The sequence below is a fragment of the Macaca thibetana genome, chromosome 6, assembly GCF_024542745.1.
Source record: "Macaca thibetana thibetana isolate TM-01 chromosome 6, ASM2454274v1, whole genome shotgun sequence".
NCBI classification, from domain to species: Eukaryota; Metazoa; Chordata; class Mammalia; order Primates; family Cercopithecidae; genus Macaca; species Macaca thibetana.
The window spans coordinates 124,171,875-124,192,419 of NC_065583.1; the positions used below are offsets into that span (position 1 = coordinate 124,171,875).

The window sequence follows — 20,545 nt, forward strand, 5'->3', positions numbered from 1 at the left end:
TGGAATTACTTTCTTGATTTACTGTTTAATGCTTTCACTTATAATATGAGGAGTTTTTTTTTCCTCAGAGCCACTACACTGGATAAAAAGTTATTCTTTACCCTCCTTGTAATCAGCCTAGATCGCAGAGATTCTGTTGACTTTATTAGGTCTGATTGTTTCAAAAAAAAAAAAAAAAAAAAGACTAAAGAGGGGGAAAAAAAGAAGAAAAAAAGACTAAAGAGAGAAGGTTCCCTATTTATGAAACAGCTGTGGTTATTTACAACCATGTTAATTTCTATGTTCACTTCTAAATGTTTTATTGTCACTTCAATTAAATTGATAACCAAATAGTTTCTCTCATACCCACGAATCCTACAAATATTCAACTCTCCTCTGACAACTCCTTCTGTCTTTTTAAGATCAAATTATAAATTTAGAAGGAGAAATTCACCTAGAAAACTTTTGAGATTTCTCAGAGAGAGCCCCAAGAAAAGCACAAAGGTTTATTATTTCACCTTATAACACAAGGGATTCTAGAAATTACTATTTTTTAAATGTATTACTATTTAAGAGTTGTATGGTAAGAGTTGTCAAACCAGAAAAGACTACACTTTTCCAAGATTAAAGAGAATACGTAAAATATTAATACATATTAATACAGGTTCAGCATTCCTAACTTGAAAATCCAAAATCCCAAATTTTTTGAGTACTGACATGATGCTCAAAGGAAACGCTCACTGGAGCATTTCAGAGTTTTGGATTAGGGATGATCAAGTGACAAACATACTGCAAATATTCCAAAAGTTAATAAAAAAAAAAAAATCTGAAACATGGCCAGGTGTGGTGGCTCACACCTGTAATTCCAGCACTTTGAGAGGCCAAGGCAGGTGGATCACCTGAGGTCAGGAGTTTGAGATCAGCCTAGCCAACGTGGTGAAACCCGATCTCTACTAAAAATACAAAAATTAGCTGGGCGTGATGGCAGGTGCCTGAAATCCCAGCTACTCAGGAAGCTGAGGCAGGAGAATCGCTTCAACCCAGGAGGTGGAGGTTGCTGTGAGCCAAGATAACGCAGTCGCACTCTAACCTGAGAGACAAGAGTGAAACTCCATCTCCAAAAAAAAAAAAAAAAAAAATCTGAAACACTTCTGGTCTCAACCATTTTGGATAAGGGATATTCGGCCTGTATTTTTTTTTTTTTTTAATGTATGCTTTATGGGAGTCCCTCATGATTTGTAAATACCCTCACCATCCAAAGTATGTTTTTACCCTCAGGAGAAACACTGTTCAAAATTCTATAAAGTAACTCTATGGAGTTTCCCTATCTTTATCAAAGTCCTGAAGGTACGCTGCCTGATGCCAACAGTACAGCGCTGCCCATTATAATTTCACTTTTAAACGTCTATAACCTTACTTCTTTCCTAACTTGAATCTAGCATCTTCTCCAGTGGTTCTTCACTAGGGATGTACGTCAGACTTACACATGGCATTCTGTAAAAATATAAATGTCTGGACCCTATTTCTACATCTACAGGTGAACTCAGTTCCCATTTTGTCTTTCATTGTGCTTTTTCAATGTTCTGGAACAAACTGACACTTCATGACAAAGTAAGTCTTTCCCAGAGTCTCCAAGATCCTCTAAAGAGGTCTGTGAGGTAAAAACAATTTTCATAATTATACTACTAGGTCTATTTACTTTATATTCTTGATATGAAAAATTACATCTGCCCATTTTCATAAATAGGTTTCTTCTTTGAAAATAGGCTTAATCAGATGTTTTGCCTAGTATTTTTTTGAATGGCTTTATTACCTTTATTTTGCATGTCATAGAAAAAATTTTATCAGTAGCATTATTCTTATTATGAACCCTCCTCAGACCCTTGATATTTAACAATTACCGGTAACAAATTTACCATGATCATTAAATCTGTCATCTTCAGACAGCTTTTGTCTTCTTTAGATGCTTGCCCAAAGGCTGCGCTGTAAGCTATATAGATCAGAGTCTATGTCCTAAAGGAGAGACTCCAAGCCTTGTGAAGAACTATTAATACTTCAAAGAACAGTCTTGGGTAGAAGGTTCTAAAGTTGACTGCTTTGACAACTTTTAGACCCTATCACTGGACTGAGTGAGATTTCCAGGACTAGTCCTTCTAGAAACAGACAGAATCATGCAAGCTGATCCCTAACATATACAATGAAGTAAGAATTACATAAGGACTGAATGAGCTGATGGAGAAAATCTCTCTGTGGTCATGTGTTGGCAATACTGTTAATATTATTTTAATATTCTATTTTCTGGATATATGAAGAAGCTTTTTGTCCTCTTAAGCTAGCTGTCATCTACACATTTTAGTAGACTGCTTTTGTAAACTAAAATCAAACATTCTAAAATCGTATCTGACCTTGCATCTCACTGACACCCCATCCCAACCCAAATTCAGATTTCTTAACTAAGTCTCCTTACTTTTCATGGTAGTTATCTGCAACAGTTAAATAAGAATCTGTCTGCCTCCTTTAACCAAGATATAAGTGGACAAGTTACCTGTGCAACTGACATCTCACCTGGATTTCATATTTGAAAACGGCATAGTAGGTACAACCAGATACTTTTTTTAAGGAATAAAGGTTGGCTTTCCCTATGGAATCAGTGCCTACAAAGACCTCCCATATAAGCTGGCCTGGTGCTTGTCTTACACGGCCCAGTCTTGGAGATTTTAAGGAAAGCCATACACTTCCTGACAGGACATGAACCACAGGAAATATGGGGGACCTTTAGTAGAGTGAGATTCACTCCAATGTATACCTACTGCAGGTGAAACCTAGTAGAGAGAGTTTCTGAGACTTAGTTTCCTATCCCATAGATAGCAAATAATCAAGGATTTTTAAAGTTCAATCTGACATTCCTTATGAAAACTTCCAGACAAAAGTTAATTTTGTGACTTTAGTAAAAGTCAATACTGTACGGCTCTAGATTTGCAAAACAAACTGAAGGAGGCCTATTTATTGTTAATGAACAATCTTGCTGCACCCATGCCAATAAGCAAGCCAAACATAAGACCAAACTTCTTGTCATCAAGACTCTCTCTGAGATTATTATGGTCATGAGGTAGATATAGGCTGTCAGAAAACATTATGGAAGAATTTGAAGTAAGCAAAAAAGATCACTGTCTAGCACACTCTTTGTGCCTTCTATAGTCTTTTTCATAACTGTTGCAATTGACAGCAATGCCAATGATTCTCAGTAAAAATGCAAATAAACTTTTCCCCTGAAATGTAATTGATTATTGCATTTGAATAATGACCAGTTTTACATCTATCTCTAAGTTAATTTTAGCATTCCTAATTGCCTAAACCAGGGGTGTCCAATCTTTTGGCTTCCCTGGGCCACATTAGGAGAATTGTCTTGGGTCACACATAAAATATGCTAACACTACTGATAGCTGATGAGCTAAAAAAACAACAAAACAAACAAACAAACAAAAAAACTCATCATGTTTTAAGAAAGGTTATGAATTTGCATTGAACCACATTCAAAGCTATCCTGGGCTGCATATGGCCTGTGGGCTGTGGGTTGGACAAGCTTGGCCTAAACATACATGTATTTTTTGAATTCTCCTTTTGACTAGCTGTAACATCTTACTGGTTCCTTTGGTAACTAAAGAGCTCAATAAATTCTTTGATCCATGTTGACTTAAAATTATGAAAAAGGCAGTTTGGCTATACTACTCTAAAATAAACCTATATATTTAAAGGAAAAAGGAAAAAAATAGCATAATTAAGTGAAAGAGTAGAAAAAGAGATAAATTATATGAACAAAAATTTGTATAATTTGAGGATATACTAGATGGATATTACATGCAAAGTTAAAAAGTTATCAACTATGAACACTAAAACAAAAAAATCTTTCACAGCTTAAATAATACAGAAGTATATCAATAGTGCTCATATATAATACATTGATCTTTTCTCAAGGGCAAACCAGTACTTCTGAAAAACTCTCCTTTTGGATTATTTGCAAAATAAACTTTATCCCACAAACTCATATATTAAAAAATCTTGGCCGGGCGCAGTGGCTCATGCCTGTAATCCCAGCACTCTGGAAGGCCGAGGTGGGCAGATCACGAGGTCAGGAGATCAAGACCATCCTGGCTAACACGGTGAAACCTTATCTCTACTAAAAATACAGAAAAATTAGCCGGGCGTGGTGGTGGGTGCCTCTCTAGTCCCAGCTACTCGGGAGGCTGAGGCAGGAGAATCGCTTGAACCTGGGAGGCGGAGGTTGCAGTGAGCTGAGATCATGCTACTGCACTCCAGCCTGGGCGACAGAGCGAGACTCCATCTCAGGAAAAAAAAAAAAAATCTTAAGGTGCCTATATTAGAAATACATTCTAACTTCAGCAAACCATGTAGTGCTCATCTCTTCTGCATTAGCAGCATCGACTTATGGTGGGCTAGTTACTTGACCTCTCTATATTTGTTTCTTCATCCCTAAAATGGGGATAATGACAAAATCTACTTCATAAGGTTGTTTTGGGAATTAAATGAGCTAACACATGTACAATAATTAGAATGGTATGTGGCCCATAGCTATTATTATTTTTATATGCTATCAGTGTATATTATGAAACACTTGATGAAGCCAACCAATAAAATTTCTCAAACTTAAGATGAGTATTTTGGTTTTTAAAAGTTTTTATAAAACTCAGCACAAACTAAAGACTAGAAGCCTGTAAGTGCTTTTAAAGTCACCTTTCCATTTTTTCTTCTTGCTCATTATTGGAAATTAAAAGATGAGCCACCTTCACACTCCTCTGTCTCAACACTGACATTCAAGCTGAAACGCAAGTACTAAAATGGAGGGTGTGGATGGGGAAAGTATAACATATAAGTAGATCTAGCCTGTGAGGTAATCCGAAGGTATTAAAATGAACATATTTAAAATTTTTGTTTCCAGTCTCAAAATAAGGCTATCTTAAACAACCAAACTAAAAAAACAAGACTTCAAAAATAAAAATTGGGCCAGGAATGGCAGCTTACGCCTGTAATTCCAGCACTTTGGAAGGCCAGTGTGAGTGGATCACTTGAGCCCAGGAGTTCAAAACCAGCCTGGGCAACATGGTAAAAACCCCATGTCTACAAAAACTAAAAAACTGGCTGGGCATGGTGGTGCATGCTTGTAGTCTCAGCTACTCAGGAGACTGACGTGGGAGAACTGCTTAAGCCTGGGAGCTTGAGGCTGCAATGAGCCGTGGTCACCTACTGCACTCCAGCCCTGGCAATAAAGGAAGGCTCCGCCTCAAAAAAATAAAAATAATAAAAAGTAAAATTGGGGTGAGTACAGTGGCTCATGGCTGTAACCTCAGCACTTTGGGAGGACAAGGTAGGAGGATCGAGGCCAACAGTTCAAGACCAGCCTGGTCAACAGTGAGACCTCTATCTCTACAAAAAAATAATAAAGAATTAGCCAGGCATGGTGGTGCATGCCTATAGTCCTAGCTACTTGGGAAGCTGAGGTGGGAGGATTGCTTGAGGCCAGGAGTTTGAGGCTGCCGTGAACTATGACTACAAAATTATTTCAGGCCAGGCAACAAAGTGAGACCATGTCTCTAAAAAAATAATAAAATAAAAATAAAAATTGATTGGGGGAGTAGAGGAGAAAAAAAATTTCCCACAGATATTGCGAAGGAAGACAACTAGATCTTAAGCCCCTTTTAGCTAAAAAGTTATTCAAATCTATGAATTTGGGAAGCCTTAGGAAGCAAGAACTAGGAACCAGAAACAGAAAAACAATCTGCTTTTGATGGAGTAATAGTGTGATGTAAACATGTGTCACTACTAAGCCTTTCTAGTTTCCTAAAACAAAAAATAGATATACTTCTGGTGGAATAGTTAAAACGCAGTCTCAAATCCTTCCTATTTTCAAACTTAATGGTGGAGAAAGGCCTGTATTTTTATATAATTTACCCAGAAAACTGAATCATAAAATTTTTTATAAAAGAGCTTTAGAGGGAGAGGGAATTCAAACAAACTTATTAAAAGTCAGACCAAACAATTCTTTAGTGATTTTTTAAAATTACTCATTAAAAAAAACCATGACAAAAAATGTATCAACATAAGATACCTATGTTTCGTAGAATTTCAACAAGTTTTTCTCTTTTTGAGAACTGGCCAACTTGGAGAACGGTCTGCTGAACATCTCTACATGCTCCACCCACTTGTCCAACAGCAACAAACAGATAATTCGACTTTAAAAACTCTGCAGCCAACCTTGAAAAACAAAAGATTATTCTTTAACTTATCCTCTTCTCCATTAGTATCCATAATATCCACTGAATTCCTGTAGGTGTTATCTCAATATTAATCAGACAGCAGATTACGACAGCTATAAGATGGTTGGTTACTTATATCACCCAAGTACTATTTTGAAAGATCAGTATAAAATATTAGGATTTTGCAAAATACGTAACTACTAGAGAAAAAGTTTGTCACAGTATGTATATGGTAATTACAAGTGGATTTGCTATCCACGCAAAACTATATAAAATATGTGTATAACACTTAAAAAAAGCATGAACTAAAACAAATAAACTGCAATAAGCAGGAATTATTTTTTAGTAAAAACTGAAATGTAAGCCTAAGGCACAAATTCTGTTCTCCACTCATTGTTTTTATGTATGCTATTATTAGTTGTTTTCTGAAAATATTAACTATTAAATTACTCTACTTCAAATGAATGATTTCAAGCAAACCAGATCTTAGGTCAGTGCTCTCTATGTCATGACACACATAGAAAGTAGTATTTGCAAGGCACAATTGGGCAAAACAAGTGAGACAGGATGAAAGGCCCAGGGACACAGTGGAATCAGGATAGGTGCCTGCCCCAAAGGTTAAGGGTATCAATATCTTGACACATAGTTAACTCACTATCAGCATGCAACTGAGAAGTCTTGCTTTAGATCACATAGAAACATGGGGGAGTGGACAAAGTTGCTAATGAGAAAGATGAGTTTTTAGGGATAAATGGGGAGGTTCAAATCTCTCTTCAATGCTTCTCCCTCCTATGTAGCAGTCCCTTATTTACCAGCTGGCTCCTTCATGAAAATAGCTCAAATTCAGCATATCCAGAATCTTAATAAATCACTGCTTCTTCTTTCTCCTTACTTCATCTCTTATCATAAAAGCAAAGTTTTTTTTTGCCTTCTTTTAGAGTCACTCTCTCACCCAGGCACAAAAGTTAAAATCATCTGAAATTCTCCATCATTCTTTTCATTCACTAAAACTACAGAGTGTTTTGTGTCATGTGTACAAGGTACTGGGAGTAGAAAGATGAACATTAGCCTATGAGGTCATCACATCAAGTAGGAAAGATATATTTAAAAACTTACAATTTTAGTGTTAGAATAATGTTTACTGAACACTATGTTCCAAGAAATGTACAAAGTGACTTAAATAGTTTCTTTCACAAGATACACTGGCAGGAAATGGATGAAATGATTTAGAAAAAGCCTCAAGTTTGAGGTGGGGCACAGTGGCTCATGCCTATAATCCTAGCACTTTGGAAGGCCAAGGCATGTGGATCACTTGAGTCCAGGAGTTTGAGACCATTCTGGCCAACATGGTGAAACCCCAAATCTACAAAAAATAAAAAATTAGCCAGGTACGTATGCGCACACCTGTAGTCCCAGCTACCCAGAAGGCTGAGGTGGGCCTAGGATGGCTTCAGTCATGGAGGTCGAGGTGGCAGTGAACCATGATTGTGCCTCTGAACTCCAGCCTGAGCAACAAGAGTGAGACCGTATCTCGGAAAAAAAAAAAAAAAAAAAAAAAAAAAAAGGTCTTCAGGTTTGAAGCTTCATCTAGGGAAGCAGCAGGCAAGAATGTGGAACACTAACGATTGGGGAAAGGCATTCTATGCAGAAGGAAAGAAGAAACAAGCACAAATAATGAGAAAAGTAAAATTCAGCTTTCTCAGCCAAGAGGAAATAGCTCTAGTAGACTAGAAACACACGACTCCAGGTAAGAAAGTAGCAGGTAAGCCTGAGATTGTCATGTGTTAAAGAGTTTAAAAATCAGTCTATGAAGATGGAAAGATATGGGAAGGTTTATTTTAAATAAATGTCTAAAAGAATCAGACTTTATTTTGGCATTGCCACTAATGCAGAAGTGACACTAGAAGCAGGGAGACAGGTTAAAAAGCCACTTCCAGTGAGCAGGGCAAAACTGATAAGGACCTAAATTAAGGTGGGAAATAGAGAAGAAGCTAACAGATATGAAATATTTTAGAGATTACTGCTGTAATGGTTAATACTTGGTGTCAACTTGACTGGATTGAGGGATGCCTAGATGGTCAGTGAAAAACTGTTTCTGGATGTGTCTCTGAGGGTGCTACCAGAGGAGACTGACATTTCAGTTGGTAGACTGGGAGAAGAAAGCCCACCCTAAATGTGGGTGGACACCACCCAGTTGGCTACCGGCGCAGTTACAACGACGTAGGCAGGAGAAGGTGGGGTAACTTTGCTTGCTGAGTCTTCCGGCTCTCTTTCTTCTTCCCATGCTGGATGCTTGCTTCTGCTCCTCTTGCCCTTGGACATCATACTCCAGGTTCTTCAGACTTTGAACTCTGGGACTTGCACCAGCGGCTTCTTGGGGGATCTATCAGCTTCCTTGGTTTTGAGGCTTTCAGACTTGGACTAAGCCACTGCTGGTTTCTCTCTTCTGCAGCTTGCAGATAGCCTATCATGGGACTTTACCTTGTGATTGTGTGAGCCAATTTTCCCTAATAAACTTCCTTTTATATCTATATATATTATTGGTTCTGTCCTTCTGGAGAACCCTAATATCACTGCCACGTTGTACTGAGACAGGGTCTTACTCTGTTGCCCAGGCCAGAGTATAGTGGCACAACCATGGGTCACTGCAGCCTCAACTTCCCGGGCTCAAGACATCCTCCCACTTTAGCCTCCTGAGTAGCTGAACCTACCGGTGCATGTCACCACACCCAGCTAATTAATTTTTTTTTACATAGACAGGGTCTCACTATGTTGCCCAGGCTGGGCCTGAACTTCTAGGCTCCAATGCTCCTCCCACCTTAGCCTCCCCAAAGTGCTGGGATTATAGGAATGAGCTACCGCGCCTGGCCCAAGTTGAGTATTTTTAAAAGCAGAGTTAAAAGACTGTGAGAGAAGAATCACCATGATTCAAAAATTTCTGGCTTCAAAAGATCACGATGCCAATAACCAGAATAAAGAAAACTGGAAAAAGGGAGCTGAAGAAAAATTGCATTCTATTTTGGACATGAACGTGAGTTACTAGTTATTCATCTGAGAGAAAAAACACCCCAAGAAGTTAAATTTGAAAGTCTGGGCCGGGTGTGGTGGCTCACACTTACAATCTCAGCACTTTGGGAGGCCGAGGCGGGCGGATCACCTGAGGTCAGGAGTTCAAGACCAGCCTGACCAACACGGAGAAACCTCATCTCTACTAAAAATAAAAAATTAGCCAGATGTGGTGGTACATGCCTATAATCCCAGCCACTGGGGAGGCTGAGGCAGAATCACTTGAACCCTGGAGGCGGTGGTTGTAGTGAGCTGAGATTGTGCCATTGTACTCTAGCCTGGACAACAAGAGCGAAACTCTGTCTCCAAAAAAAAAAAAAAAAAAGTCTGGGGCTACAGAGAGAGATTAGGAATACAGGGAAGAAATCTGGGAGAGTTACAGGTATAACTAGAAGCCATGGCAGAGTTACAGGTATAACTAGAAGCCAAGGGAACGGATATACCATAACTCAGGGAATATGCAGAATGAGAAAAGGACTGCACAGAATGATGGGCAACTGGTAACATTTAAGAGTAGACAATGAAGCAATTGAGGAAGAGTCAGGAAGCAAAGAATGTAAACAACCCAAGGTCAGATAGGAGCTTATTTTGTTTAACATATATCCCCAAAGCTTATAATCAAATATGATTCACAAAAGATCCTCAACAAGTATTACTGACAGTAGTACACGTTTGCCATTTTGGGTGGTCAACATACAAATACTTTCCCATTTCAGGGTAAATCTAAAAAGAGTCAGGCTGCTAATTAGATAGTTACCAAAGAAAATGGTGGGAATGCAAATATCCCATCTCCAATTGAAAATACTATCCAGGGCAGGGTGCGGTGGCTCATGCCTGTTAATCCCAGCACTTTGGGAGGCCGAGACGGGCAGATCACCTGAGGTCAGGATTCCGAGACCAGCCTGGCCAACATGGTGAAACTCCATCTCTACTAAAAATACAAAAAAAAAAAAAAAAAAAAAAATTAACCAGGCATGGTGGCAGGCGCCTGTAATCCAAGCTACTCGGGTGGCTGAGGCAGGAGAATCGCTTGAACCCAGGAGATGGAGGTTTCAGTGAGCCGAGACTGCACCATTTCACTCCAGCCTGGGCAACTGAGCAAGACTTCGTCTCAAATGAAAAAAAAAAAAGAAAGAAAGAAAGGAAAGGAAAAAGGAAAGGAGAAAGGAAAGGAGAAAGCAAAGGAGAAAGCAAAGGAGAAAGCAAAGGAGAAAGCAAAGGAGAAAGCAAAGGAGAAAGGAAAGGAGAAAGGAAAGGAAAGGAAAGGAAATACTATTCAACTGTTAAGAAATGATTGTTTTGTGTATCACTAAGAAAGAAAAATATCCTGCCAATTGACCTAATGCTGTCTTATGAGTTCTATTTTCCTTCAATAAAGAACTCTTCCTAACTTTACACAAAGATTTACCATATAACAAATAGATCAATAGCCAGCACCACTATTCAAGGGCTTGGGAATGTTTGATATACTAGCACAGGATCCCATGTAACATTCTATCAAACCAGGGGACCAACTTTAAAGCAAAAGAGGCATTGGGACAGGCCCATAACCATAGGATTCACAGATAATATATACCGCATCACTCAGAAACTGCCAACCTGAGAGAACATTGGAACTGTCTACAGAAAAAAAAGTTCAAGGGCCAGTTTGGAGGCAACTCTTTATGAAGATAGGGCATTATCCAACACAACACAGTAATTCTTCAAATCAAATATCCATATATGGTGCATGAGTCTGGGAATCCAGGAAAGCAAGCAATACAGGCCCACCTACCATCACTCTCAATGACCCACTTGGGAAATCTATGCTTCCCATCCCTTCTTGTCCACCAACTTTACGTTCTATAGGTTTTGAGGTCTTGGTTCCCAAAGAGAAAACAGTTCCACTAGAGAAAATAGCAAGAGTCCTGCTGAATTACAGATAGTTCCCCACTTACAACAGGGTTAACATCCTGATAAACCTATTGTAAGTCCAAAATATCTTAAGTCAAAAATGTAATTAATACCTACGATAAACCATTACAAAGTTGAAAAATCATAAAATCATACGTTGAACCACAGGACCATCTGTATAAGCTTCTGTTGTTGCATGGGTACTTCTGGCTCCTTGAGACAAGGGGCTGGCAGGAAAAAGAGTCACCATTCCAGTAGGGATGTGTCACCCTAATCTCTGAATTCACTAGACCACATGGTATATAACATGATCTTCAAATATCTGCCAATAATTGGTATATGAATTTTCTACCAAAGCCTCAGTTCTCCCAAATCCTATACATTTAGGTTTGAAAAGAAGGCATAATAATAAAAATAACTTCATTTAGTAAGCACTTATTAAACCCTAGCTGCATTCTATGCAACACACACACACACACACACACACACACACACACTTCTTAAATAAAATGTGATGTTAACATAAAGCCAGGAATAAAGGTAAGAAACAATGGAAAATGTGGTAAACATTTTAGAAATACATCTACTTTTTAAACTACCTATATAAAAATCTTAAAGACAAATCTCTAAAAATAGGATATTCACATTGCTTCCACTTTGATAAAAGTATGTATATAACCAAATTATTTTTAAGAAAAAAACTTAACCTTTGAATTTCCTCTGGAAAAGTTGCACTGAACATAAGGGTTTGGCGCTGTTCCTTTGATGGCATTCCTGGGCAAGAAATTAACTTCTTCATTTCTGGACCAAAACCCATATCCAACATGCGATCAGCTTCATCCAAAACTAAATATTTGATCTGTTTGAGACCAATCTTTAAGGATATTTTCAAAGGTAAAAGAGAAAATGCATATTAGTTTATATTAAACTATTCTCCACAATTTCAACTGTTAAAATACTGTGAAGAACAAAGACTACAAATCGGTGTATAAAATGAGAATTGTTATGCTTAGATATTACTGTATATTTCAGTTCAATTTTCTGTTATAAAGGATTTTTAAAATTAAGTCTAAAAGAAACCAAATGTCTAGATCAACACTGTGCAATAAAACTTTCTACAATTACTTAAAAGTTCTATTAACTGCACCTTTTTTTTTTTGAGACAGAGTCTTGCTCTGTTGCCCAGGCTGGAGTACAGTGGCACAAGCTCAGCTCACTGCAACCTCTGCCTCCTGGGTTCAAGTGATTCTCCTGCCTCAGCCTCCCACCATGCTCGGCTAATTTTTTTTGTTTGTATTTTTAGTAGAGACAGGGTTTCACCGTGTTAACCAGGATGGTCTCTATCTCCCGACCTCGTGATATTCCCGTCTCAGCTTCCCAAAGTGCTGGGATTACAGGCGTGAGCCACCGCACCCAGCCTATCTGCACTGTTTAACATGTCAGTCATTAGCCAAAAGTAGCTAGCTATTAAGCACTTGAAACGTGGCTACTGTGACTGTGGAACTGAATTTTTATCATTCTTAAATTGTTACATGTGGCTAGTGGTTACTATATTGGACAATACAGATCTGGATTATAGTATCTCATAAAGTTAGACTCTAATGTAAGAAAGAAAATATCCTAACAGCATGACATATTCAAATATCTTCTAACTGGTAAAATTTTTTCTAACATCTTTAAATCCTTAGTAAATTATCCATCCTCTAATCACTCGGGAACAATCAGGAACCTCTTACCTTCACATGAACATCTTTTACTATAGACAGAAGAACACACTTGCAAAGTGATTTTGGTACCACTATGAAGAAGTTAGCAAGAAAGTAAGGTAGACATCTCTGGGTCCTTTTAATAAGTATACTAAGAAATGCGTGTTTATGCAGAAATAACATTTTTTTGAGTAACCCAGAGGGATTAAAAAGACTCTTAACGCGGCCAGGCACAGTGGCTCATGCCTGCAATCCCAGCACTTTGGGAGGCTGAGGGAGGCAGGTGGATCACAAGGTCAGGAGATCGAGACCATCCTGGCTAACATGGTGAAACCCTGTCTCTACTAAAAATACAAAAAAAATTAGCCAGGCGTGGTGGCAGGCACCTGTAGTCCCAGTTACTCCGGAGGCTGAGGCAGGAGAATGGCGTGAACCCGGGAGGTAGAGCTTGCAGTGAGCTGAGATCGCGCCACTGCACTCCAGCCTGGGTGACTGAGCAAGACTTTGTCTCAGAAAAAAATAAAAAAGAAAAGACTCTTAACTCAGAAGGACCCTTTAAAGAGATTTTTAAAAGTGTATCTGGTTCATTAAGGTGAACTGAAAGTACTGATTTAGAGATGTAAAAATATGGTATATGAATTCCTAAATAAGTACATGGCCCTAAAATCTTTTTAAAGATTTAGAAAATTAACAATCCTGGTTAATATCATTCCCATGCTTACACAGGAGACAGAATTATTGATGCCACAAAGGCATCAATGTAGTTTTTCTTACATGAGAAAAACTATTTCCCCAAGACATGTATGAAACCAGATAAAAAGTTATTAACTACATTTTTCCCCCAGCGTAGTGGGACATAGAATATGGATTCTGGAACCAGACCCAGATTCTAACATTAGCTCTATACTTACTAGAGCTAACTAAGGGATTTTAAAAATAAATTACATAATCTCAATGAGTTTGTTTTCCCGAGTATAAATTAGAAAACACTATTCCCTGTTGCGATTATCTTGAGAATTATATAAGAATGCATTCAGGCCGGGCGCGGTGGCTCACGCCTGTAATCCCAGCACTCTGGGAGGCCGAGGCGGGCGGATCACGAAGTCGGGAGATCGAGACCATCCTGGCTAACACGGTGAAACCCGTCTCCACTAAAAATACAAAAAACTAGCTGGGCAAGGTGGCGGGCGCCTGTAGTCCCAGCTACTCGGGAGGCTGAGGCAGGAGAATGGCATGAACCCGGGAGGCGGAGCTTGCAGTGAGCTGAGATCCGGCCACTGCACTCCAGCCTGGGCGACAGAGCGAGACTCCGTCTGAAAAAAAAAAAGAATGCATTCAATGAATGTGATGGAGGCTAACACACAAATGGTGCTCTAGTAAATACATCTGTCTTTACCTCATTCTTTCCTTTTCCCATACCAAAAAAAAAAGATCAATCTCACAACTTCGTTATTCCTATATGGCGTACCTTTTCTTTGCCTATGATATCCATCAGTCTTCCAGGAGTAGCACATAATATATTACAGCCTTGTACTATTTGTCGAATTGAATGCCCCAGCTGGGTTCCCCCGTATATAACAACAGCTCTTACACAAGTCCTATTAACAAGAAAACTAAATGTTACTTTCTAGTTATTTAAAAATTAGGCATCTGTTTCTAACAAGATATAAAACAAAATCCAAAAAGAAAAAACGTTCAACTATCTAAAAAAATATTAAATTATGGCTGGGTGCAGTGACTCATGCCTGTAATCCCAGTACTTTGGGAGGCCAAGGCAGGCAGATCACCTGAGGTCAGGAGTTTGAGACCAGCCTGGCCAACATGGTGAAATCCAGTCTCTACTAAAAATGCAAAAAATTGGCCAAGCATGGTAGCATGTGCCTGTAATCCCAGCTACTCAGTGGCTGAGGCAGGAGAATCGCTTGAACCCAGGATGCAGAGGTTGCAGTAAGCGGAGATCCTGCCACTCTACTCCAGCCTGGGCAACACAGCGAGTCTCCACCTAAAAAAACAAAAAAAAAATGTGATATTTTACTTGATTTTTTAAAAATTACAATACTTTTGGGGGAACAGGTGGTACTTCATTACATGAGTAAGTTATTTAGTGGTGATTTCCGAGACCTTTTACTTGATTTAAAAGCCTGAAAGCAACATGGTACATGAGGATTAGCAAGATATAAACATTGAAATAAGCAATCCACATGTTTTTCCAAAAGATCTATCAGGTTTGATATTAAAGTGATTTTGACAAGCATGGAAAAAAAATAAAATCACCTGTGGTGGTTTTAACATACATATACAAATTCTTCAATATATTCCTTCCTTCAAATATGGATTCTACCTTTCCCCTTCAGTGTGGGCAAGGCTAGCCTCATGAGTGTGCAACCTGTCCAGTCACACAGAGTTCCAAGTTTAGAAGAACCCTGTGCTTCATTTAATGCTCTGCTGTCGCTGCCCTGAAATTTGTAATAATTTTACAACAAAGGACCTGCACTTTCAATTTTGCACTAGTTCCAATTATAATAGCCACTCCTGAGTGGGGTCAAACTTAGTGGCTTGCTTCTTACAATGTGGCAGAATGACAATGTGTGACTTCTGGGACTATTTCATAAAAGCTATTACAGCCACCTCTTTCTTCTTACTGATCACTCAATCTAGGGGAAGTCAGTGCCATTTAATCATGCATCCCTATGGAGAGATCCAGTGAAGCCCTCAGATGACTGGCTTGATATCTTGTCTGGTTGACAATCTTGTCAACCAGGATTGGTTGACATCTTGTCTACAATCTCATAAGAAACTCTTAACGCAGAAGGGCCCAGCTAAGCCAAGCTGTTCCCCAATTCCTAAGCCCCCCAAATGGTGAGACAGTAAATGTTTATTATTGAAAGCAACTATTATGTTTTAAGGGAGTTTGTCAGACAGCAATAACTAAATGTTGGCAAAAGGTATACTGAAATTGGACTTCTGATACACTGCAGGCACAAATACACATTAATTGCAAGCTTTAAAATAAGTTCCTGCTCTTTAACATTAAAACTGATAAAACTCTATTCTAAGAAAATACTTAAAATAGAAAACTTTTTCTTTTTTTTTTTTAAGTCAAGGTCTGTCATCTAGGCTGGAGGGCAATGGCGCAATCACAGCTCACTGTAGCCTCGACCTCCCAGGCTCGGGTAATTCTCCCATCTCTCAGGCTCCCGAGTAGCTGGGACTACAGGGGGGCACCACTACACCTGGCTAATTTTTGTATTTTGGCCTTCCAAAGTGCTAGGATTACAGGTATAAGCCATCATATCCAGCCAAAACAGAAAAACTATGTAGCAAGATATACATTGCAATTCTGTTTACAATAGCCCCAAGTTAGAAAGAACCTAAATATCCCAGAATAGAGAAATAAAATGTATGCACATGGGCAATTTAAAAGTCATTAAAAATCAGTTCTCATTATGCAATAAGCATTTTCTGTATTATAAAGTTTTATGTAAAAGAATAGGAAATTATTAGAATACCCTGAGTTCATTTTTAAATATACATTAAAAACTACCAAGAAATAATACCAGTATGTTCACTATTTTCTACTTCTAGTATTATCTGTTTTTTAAATTAAAATTCTACTTTTTTAGAGACAGCGTCTTGCTGAGTGTGGTGGTGGAATCACAGTTCACTGCAGCCTCAAACTCCTGGACTCAAACAATCCTCCTACCTCAACCTCCTAAGCTCCTAGGACAACAGGTGTGTATTACCACATGCTGGCTAGTTATTTTATTTTTTGTAGAGACGGGGTCTCACCATGTTACCCTGGCTGGTCTCGATCTCCTGGCCTCAAGCAGTCCTCCTGCCTCGGCCTCACAAAGCCCAGTCATGAGCTCATAGTCATGAGCCACCAAGTCCAACCTATTAACCTAATTTTTAATAAGCATGTTTCTTTTTAAAAATAAAAAGGATTCCATAAACAAGATAATAAAAAAGTATACTTTAAGTAATGCTAAAAATTACATGAGTGCATTATTACTGAGTTCTTCCAAAAGTGAGGGGAAAAAAATCTCTAAAGAGAAAACTATTTTGTGAGTAGCATTCTGATGTACTTACCCAAAAGAAAATTTTCTGGCTTCCAAATAAATCTGGTTGACCAATTCTCGAGTTGGTGCTACAATAATACACTCTGGTTCCTGCAACTCTTTAAAACGACTGGCAGTTATTCCATCATGCATCATATGAGCCAAAATTGGGAGGAGAAAAGCCGCCTAGAAGTTAAGTTGCCTACTTTACAAACTTATAGCACATCACTTTTATCCCTATGGAAAGCTAATCCTCTTGTCCTTATAGCCTTTAGACTCTACTTCCATCCTACTGGGAAATTTAAGATGAAAAATGAAAACAAATTTCATTTCAATGTGTTCTTAACATTTAGGTCTTTATGCTATTATACAATATAAAATTTGGTAAAACTAATCTACCCTATCAAATTTTTTCAGTGTATTTTTAAAAGCATACCCATGAATTCTAAACAGATCAACAACATTAGCCTATTTATAGAGGAAAATAATAAATGTAATTGCTGCAAATCATTACAGTGAACAATTACTCTAAGTAGTCCTTTTGAGGTCATAAAATCATCATTCAGAATGGATGACAAAAGTGGTCTACAGAGCAAAAACTTAGAAATCATCATTTGTATTACTGAACACATTACCCTTACTGAAGTTACATCTGGCAACAGAAATTTTGTGCTAGAGTTTTCTCATTTAAGCAAATAAGACACTTGCTAAACTTCACCTCCAATACCATATGTAACACTCTCATCAGCTGTTATATAATACCTATATTTCCTTACAATTCTACTATGAAGGCTTATTAAGACTAAAATAGTATGACCTCATGGACTCTATGATCATAGAAATAAGAGTCTCATCTCATGGAGTCGTAATTAACACACAAATTTCCCAGATTAGTCCTAAAACCAACCTGGTCTCATCAGACTTCTTTTATAATTAGCATAACCTGAGGTCACTGAATACTAAGGAATCATGCACAATGCATGTAACTGTTTCTCATTCTTTATCTTTTGACTTCAAGAGTGTACCAGCTATAATACAGAAATTACTTTCTCCCTCTCTCACTGTTTTATGATCTCTGCTTCGACTTTCAGACACTTTGTTTTAGATACTACCATGCTTCAGAAAGAGCTGCACACAGAAAAGATTAAACATCTATGGACTGCAACACTACCCTAGAAATAGTTCAGAATTCTTTCTTTAGAAGTACACAAATCCTAATAAAAATCAGAAGCAAAACCATCAATACTTATGACAGGTCACTGAAACCATCTACAAACCTTCTACTCAAAAGAAGAAACCAAGTTACTAAGGAAGAACCAAAGCTCAAAAAACCTAACAGTTTGGACATGTGGGGAAGACTTACAGTCTTCCCAGACCCTGTTTGAGCACAAGCCATCAAATCTCGTCCTGCAAGTATGATAGGAATACTGTATTTTTGCACAGGAGTAAGCTTAGTATAACCAGCTTTAGCAATGTTGTTATTCAGTGTCTGACAGAGATTAGCTTCTTCAAAAGTCTGAAAATTTAAAAAAAAGCAGTGATTACATTCTATATATCATATGCAGATCATTTATAAGCATATTTCATTCAAGCTACTTTCCAAGTTCTGTTTAATTCTACTTTATATACTAAAGTGACTTTAGTAACATGCCCCCACTCAAATATTCAAAGCCTGTATATTATAATATGATTTGACAGAATCAGAAAGTATTCCCCACAAATGGTGGTTTTAAAACATTTTTCCTGCCCCCTTAAAACCTATGAGATATGAAGAATTCTGCTAGTAATGGCTTGTTCTAAGTATGATTATCAATAGGAGACAGAGGGCTCCCCCTCTCAGAAAAATCACTGCCCTAAGACACACTTTCTCACAATCTTGGGGAAACATCTTGAATCACTAGGAAAAGTATTATATTAAGGAAGTTTAAATAAAATTCTCATCCTGGTATAGGGAGTAGGGATGAAATCTATTACTCTCTTTTGACATAGCAATTAATTCTATTGTAGATGGTAAGACATCACTCTAAATTTCCAACCTAAGACCTTAGATATGAGAGGTGAAATTTGTGTGTTGATATCAGCTTTACAAACTATATAATGTATTTTAAAAGTAAAGTTCGCTACACAGCCAATACAGAAACAATTAATTCACTGACCAGAATGGCTGGTGGTGCATCATGTCCAGACACTTCCACAAGAATAGTGTCGTATTTATCAAAGTTTATGCCTGTCTGATAATGTGCAAAGATGGAGTCCTCATCCTCAGGTGGAGGCGGCGGTATGTAGGTCACTTTTGGTCCTTGGAATTTAAATTAAAAACATAACGTACGTTACAGAGACTAAAAGAAAATATAAGAGAAAATAGACAAAAATTGACAAGATCAAATTTTAAATACTATGGAACTTCCCACTGCTTACCTTTAAAGTTTTCACTGCTCAAATTTTTAAAAGATAACTTTGTTTTTAAGTAAAATACTTAAGCATTTTTATTAAAACACAATATACTCCCGTGTGAGTCACATAAACGTTAATATACCTTGAGTATCACTACTTTCTCCTCCTTCTGCTTCTGACTTCCAAGAATCTTAAAGAGGATCAAATAAAAAAGATATACATTTTTTTTAAAATTGAAGGGTAAAAGAACTCTCACTACAAAAATTAAATACCTTGTTTCAGGAAAACTTACTCTTTCCAGAGCCTGTTATTACTTCTTCATTTAAACCTTTGTAACCACCTGTTAAACAAATTCATAAGTGACAACTGGTCAAGATGCAAGGTTGTGCACATCTTTATTTTCGTTGCTTGTCTTCAAAGAGAACAAGTTCTAAAAAACTTTAAATTCCCTTCTTACAAATAGTTGAGACAATTAAATAGAATCTTGTACCTTTTTAGTTTCTGTAGTATTCAAAATGATTTTACGTAGATGAGACTATTACATATCACTACATTTTGTTTAAGCTGTTATATTTCTTTCCTAATCAGCAAAGGAATGTATTTTCTAAAAGAACCTGTGTTGGGGGGTGTCCCCAAGACCATCCCCAGTTCAATAATTGCTAGGAGGACTCACCAGACTCAATACAGTCACACTTATCATTTATTAGTGAAAAAATAGGGAGTACAATCAGCAGAAAAAAAAGGTGCATAGACCCAGAGAAAACCAGGCACAAGTTTCCAAGTGTCTTCTACTGCAGTTACACAGGATGTGCTTAGTTCTCCCAGCAATGAGCTGTGACAACACATGTAAACTCTACCAGAGAAGAGTATTAGAGACTCAGAAGCTCATTAGAGACTTAGTACCCAGGGTTTTTATTAGGGGCTAATAATGTACTCACCTTCTGCCTGGCACATACCAAATTTCAGACTCCCAGAAGGAAAGCAAATATTCAGCAAAAACCACAATGCACAAATGGTTTAGGCACAATGAGTTGCTCTTACCTATTAGGGTATTGGGAACCCGTCCCAAATCCAAGTTTTCAGATGCTAGCTGTGATGGTTAATTTGTGGTGTCAGTTTGATCAGATTAAGGGATACCCAGGTAGCTGATGCATTCTTTCTGGGTATGTCTGTGAAG

At 37.9% G+C, this 20,545-nt stretch overlaps 1 protein-coding gene across 3 annotated transcripts in view; it reads right to left on the bottom strand.

Moving 5' to 3' along the window:
- The window catches only part of DDX4 (DEAD-box helicase 4), an 81,930-nt gene that overhangs the window by 6,907 nt on the left and 54,478 nt on the right, over positions 1–20,545 (bottom strand). For all 3 annotated transcript variants that reach the window (XM_050795131.1, XM_050795132.1, XM_050795130.1), the window contains 8 exons: positions 19,661–19,708; positions 19,511–19,558; positions 19,131–19,273; positions 18,338–18,490; positions 17,006–17,160; positions 14,385–14,514; positions 11,918–12,084; positions 6,104–6,249 (listed from right to left, as the gene is read on the bottom strand). In XM_050795131.1, coding sequence (XP_050651088.1) covers positions 6,104–6,249; positions 11,918–12,084; positions 14,385–14,514; positions 17,006–17,160; positions 18,338–18,490; positions 19,131–19,273; positions 19,511–19,558; positions 19,661–19,708 — 990 coding nt within the window. The remainder of the gene's footprint in view (positions 1–6,103; positions 6,250–11,917; positions 12,085–14,384; positions 14,515–17,005; positions 17,161–18,337; positions 18,491–19,130; positions 19,274–19,510; positions 19,559–19,660; positions 19,709–20,545) is intronic.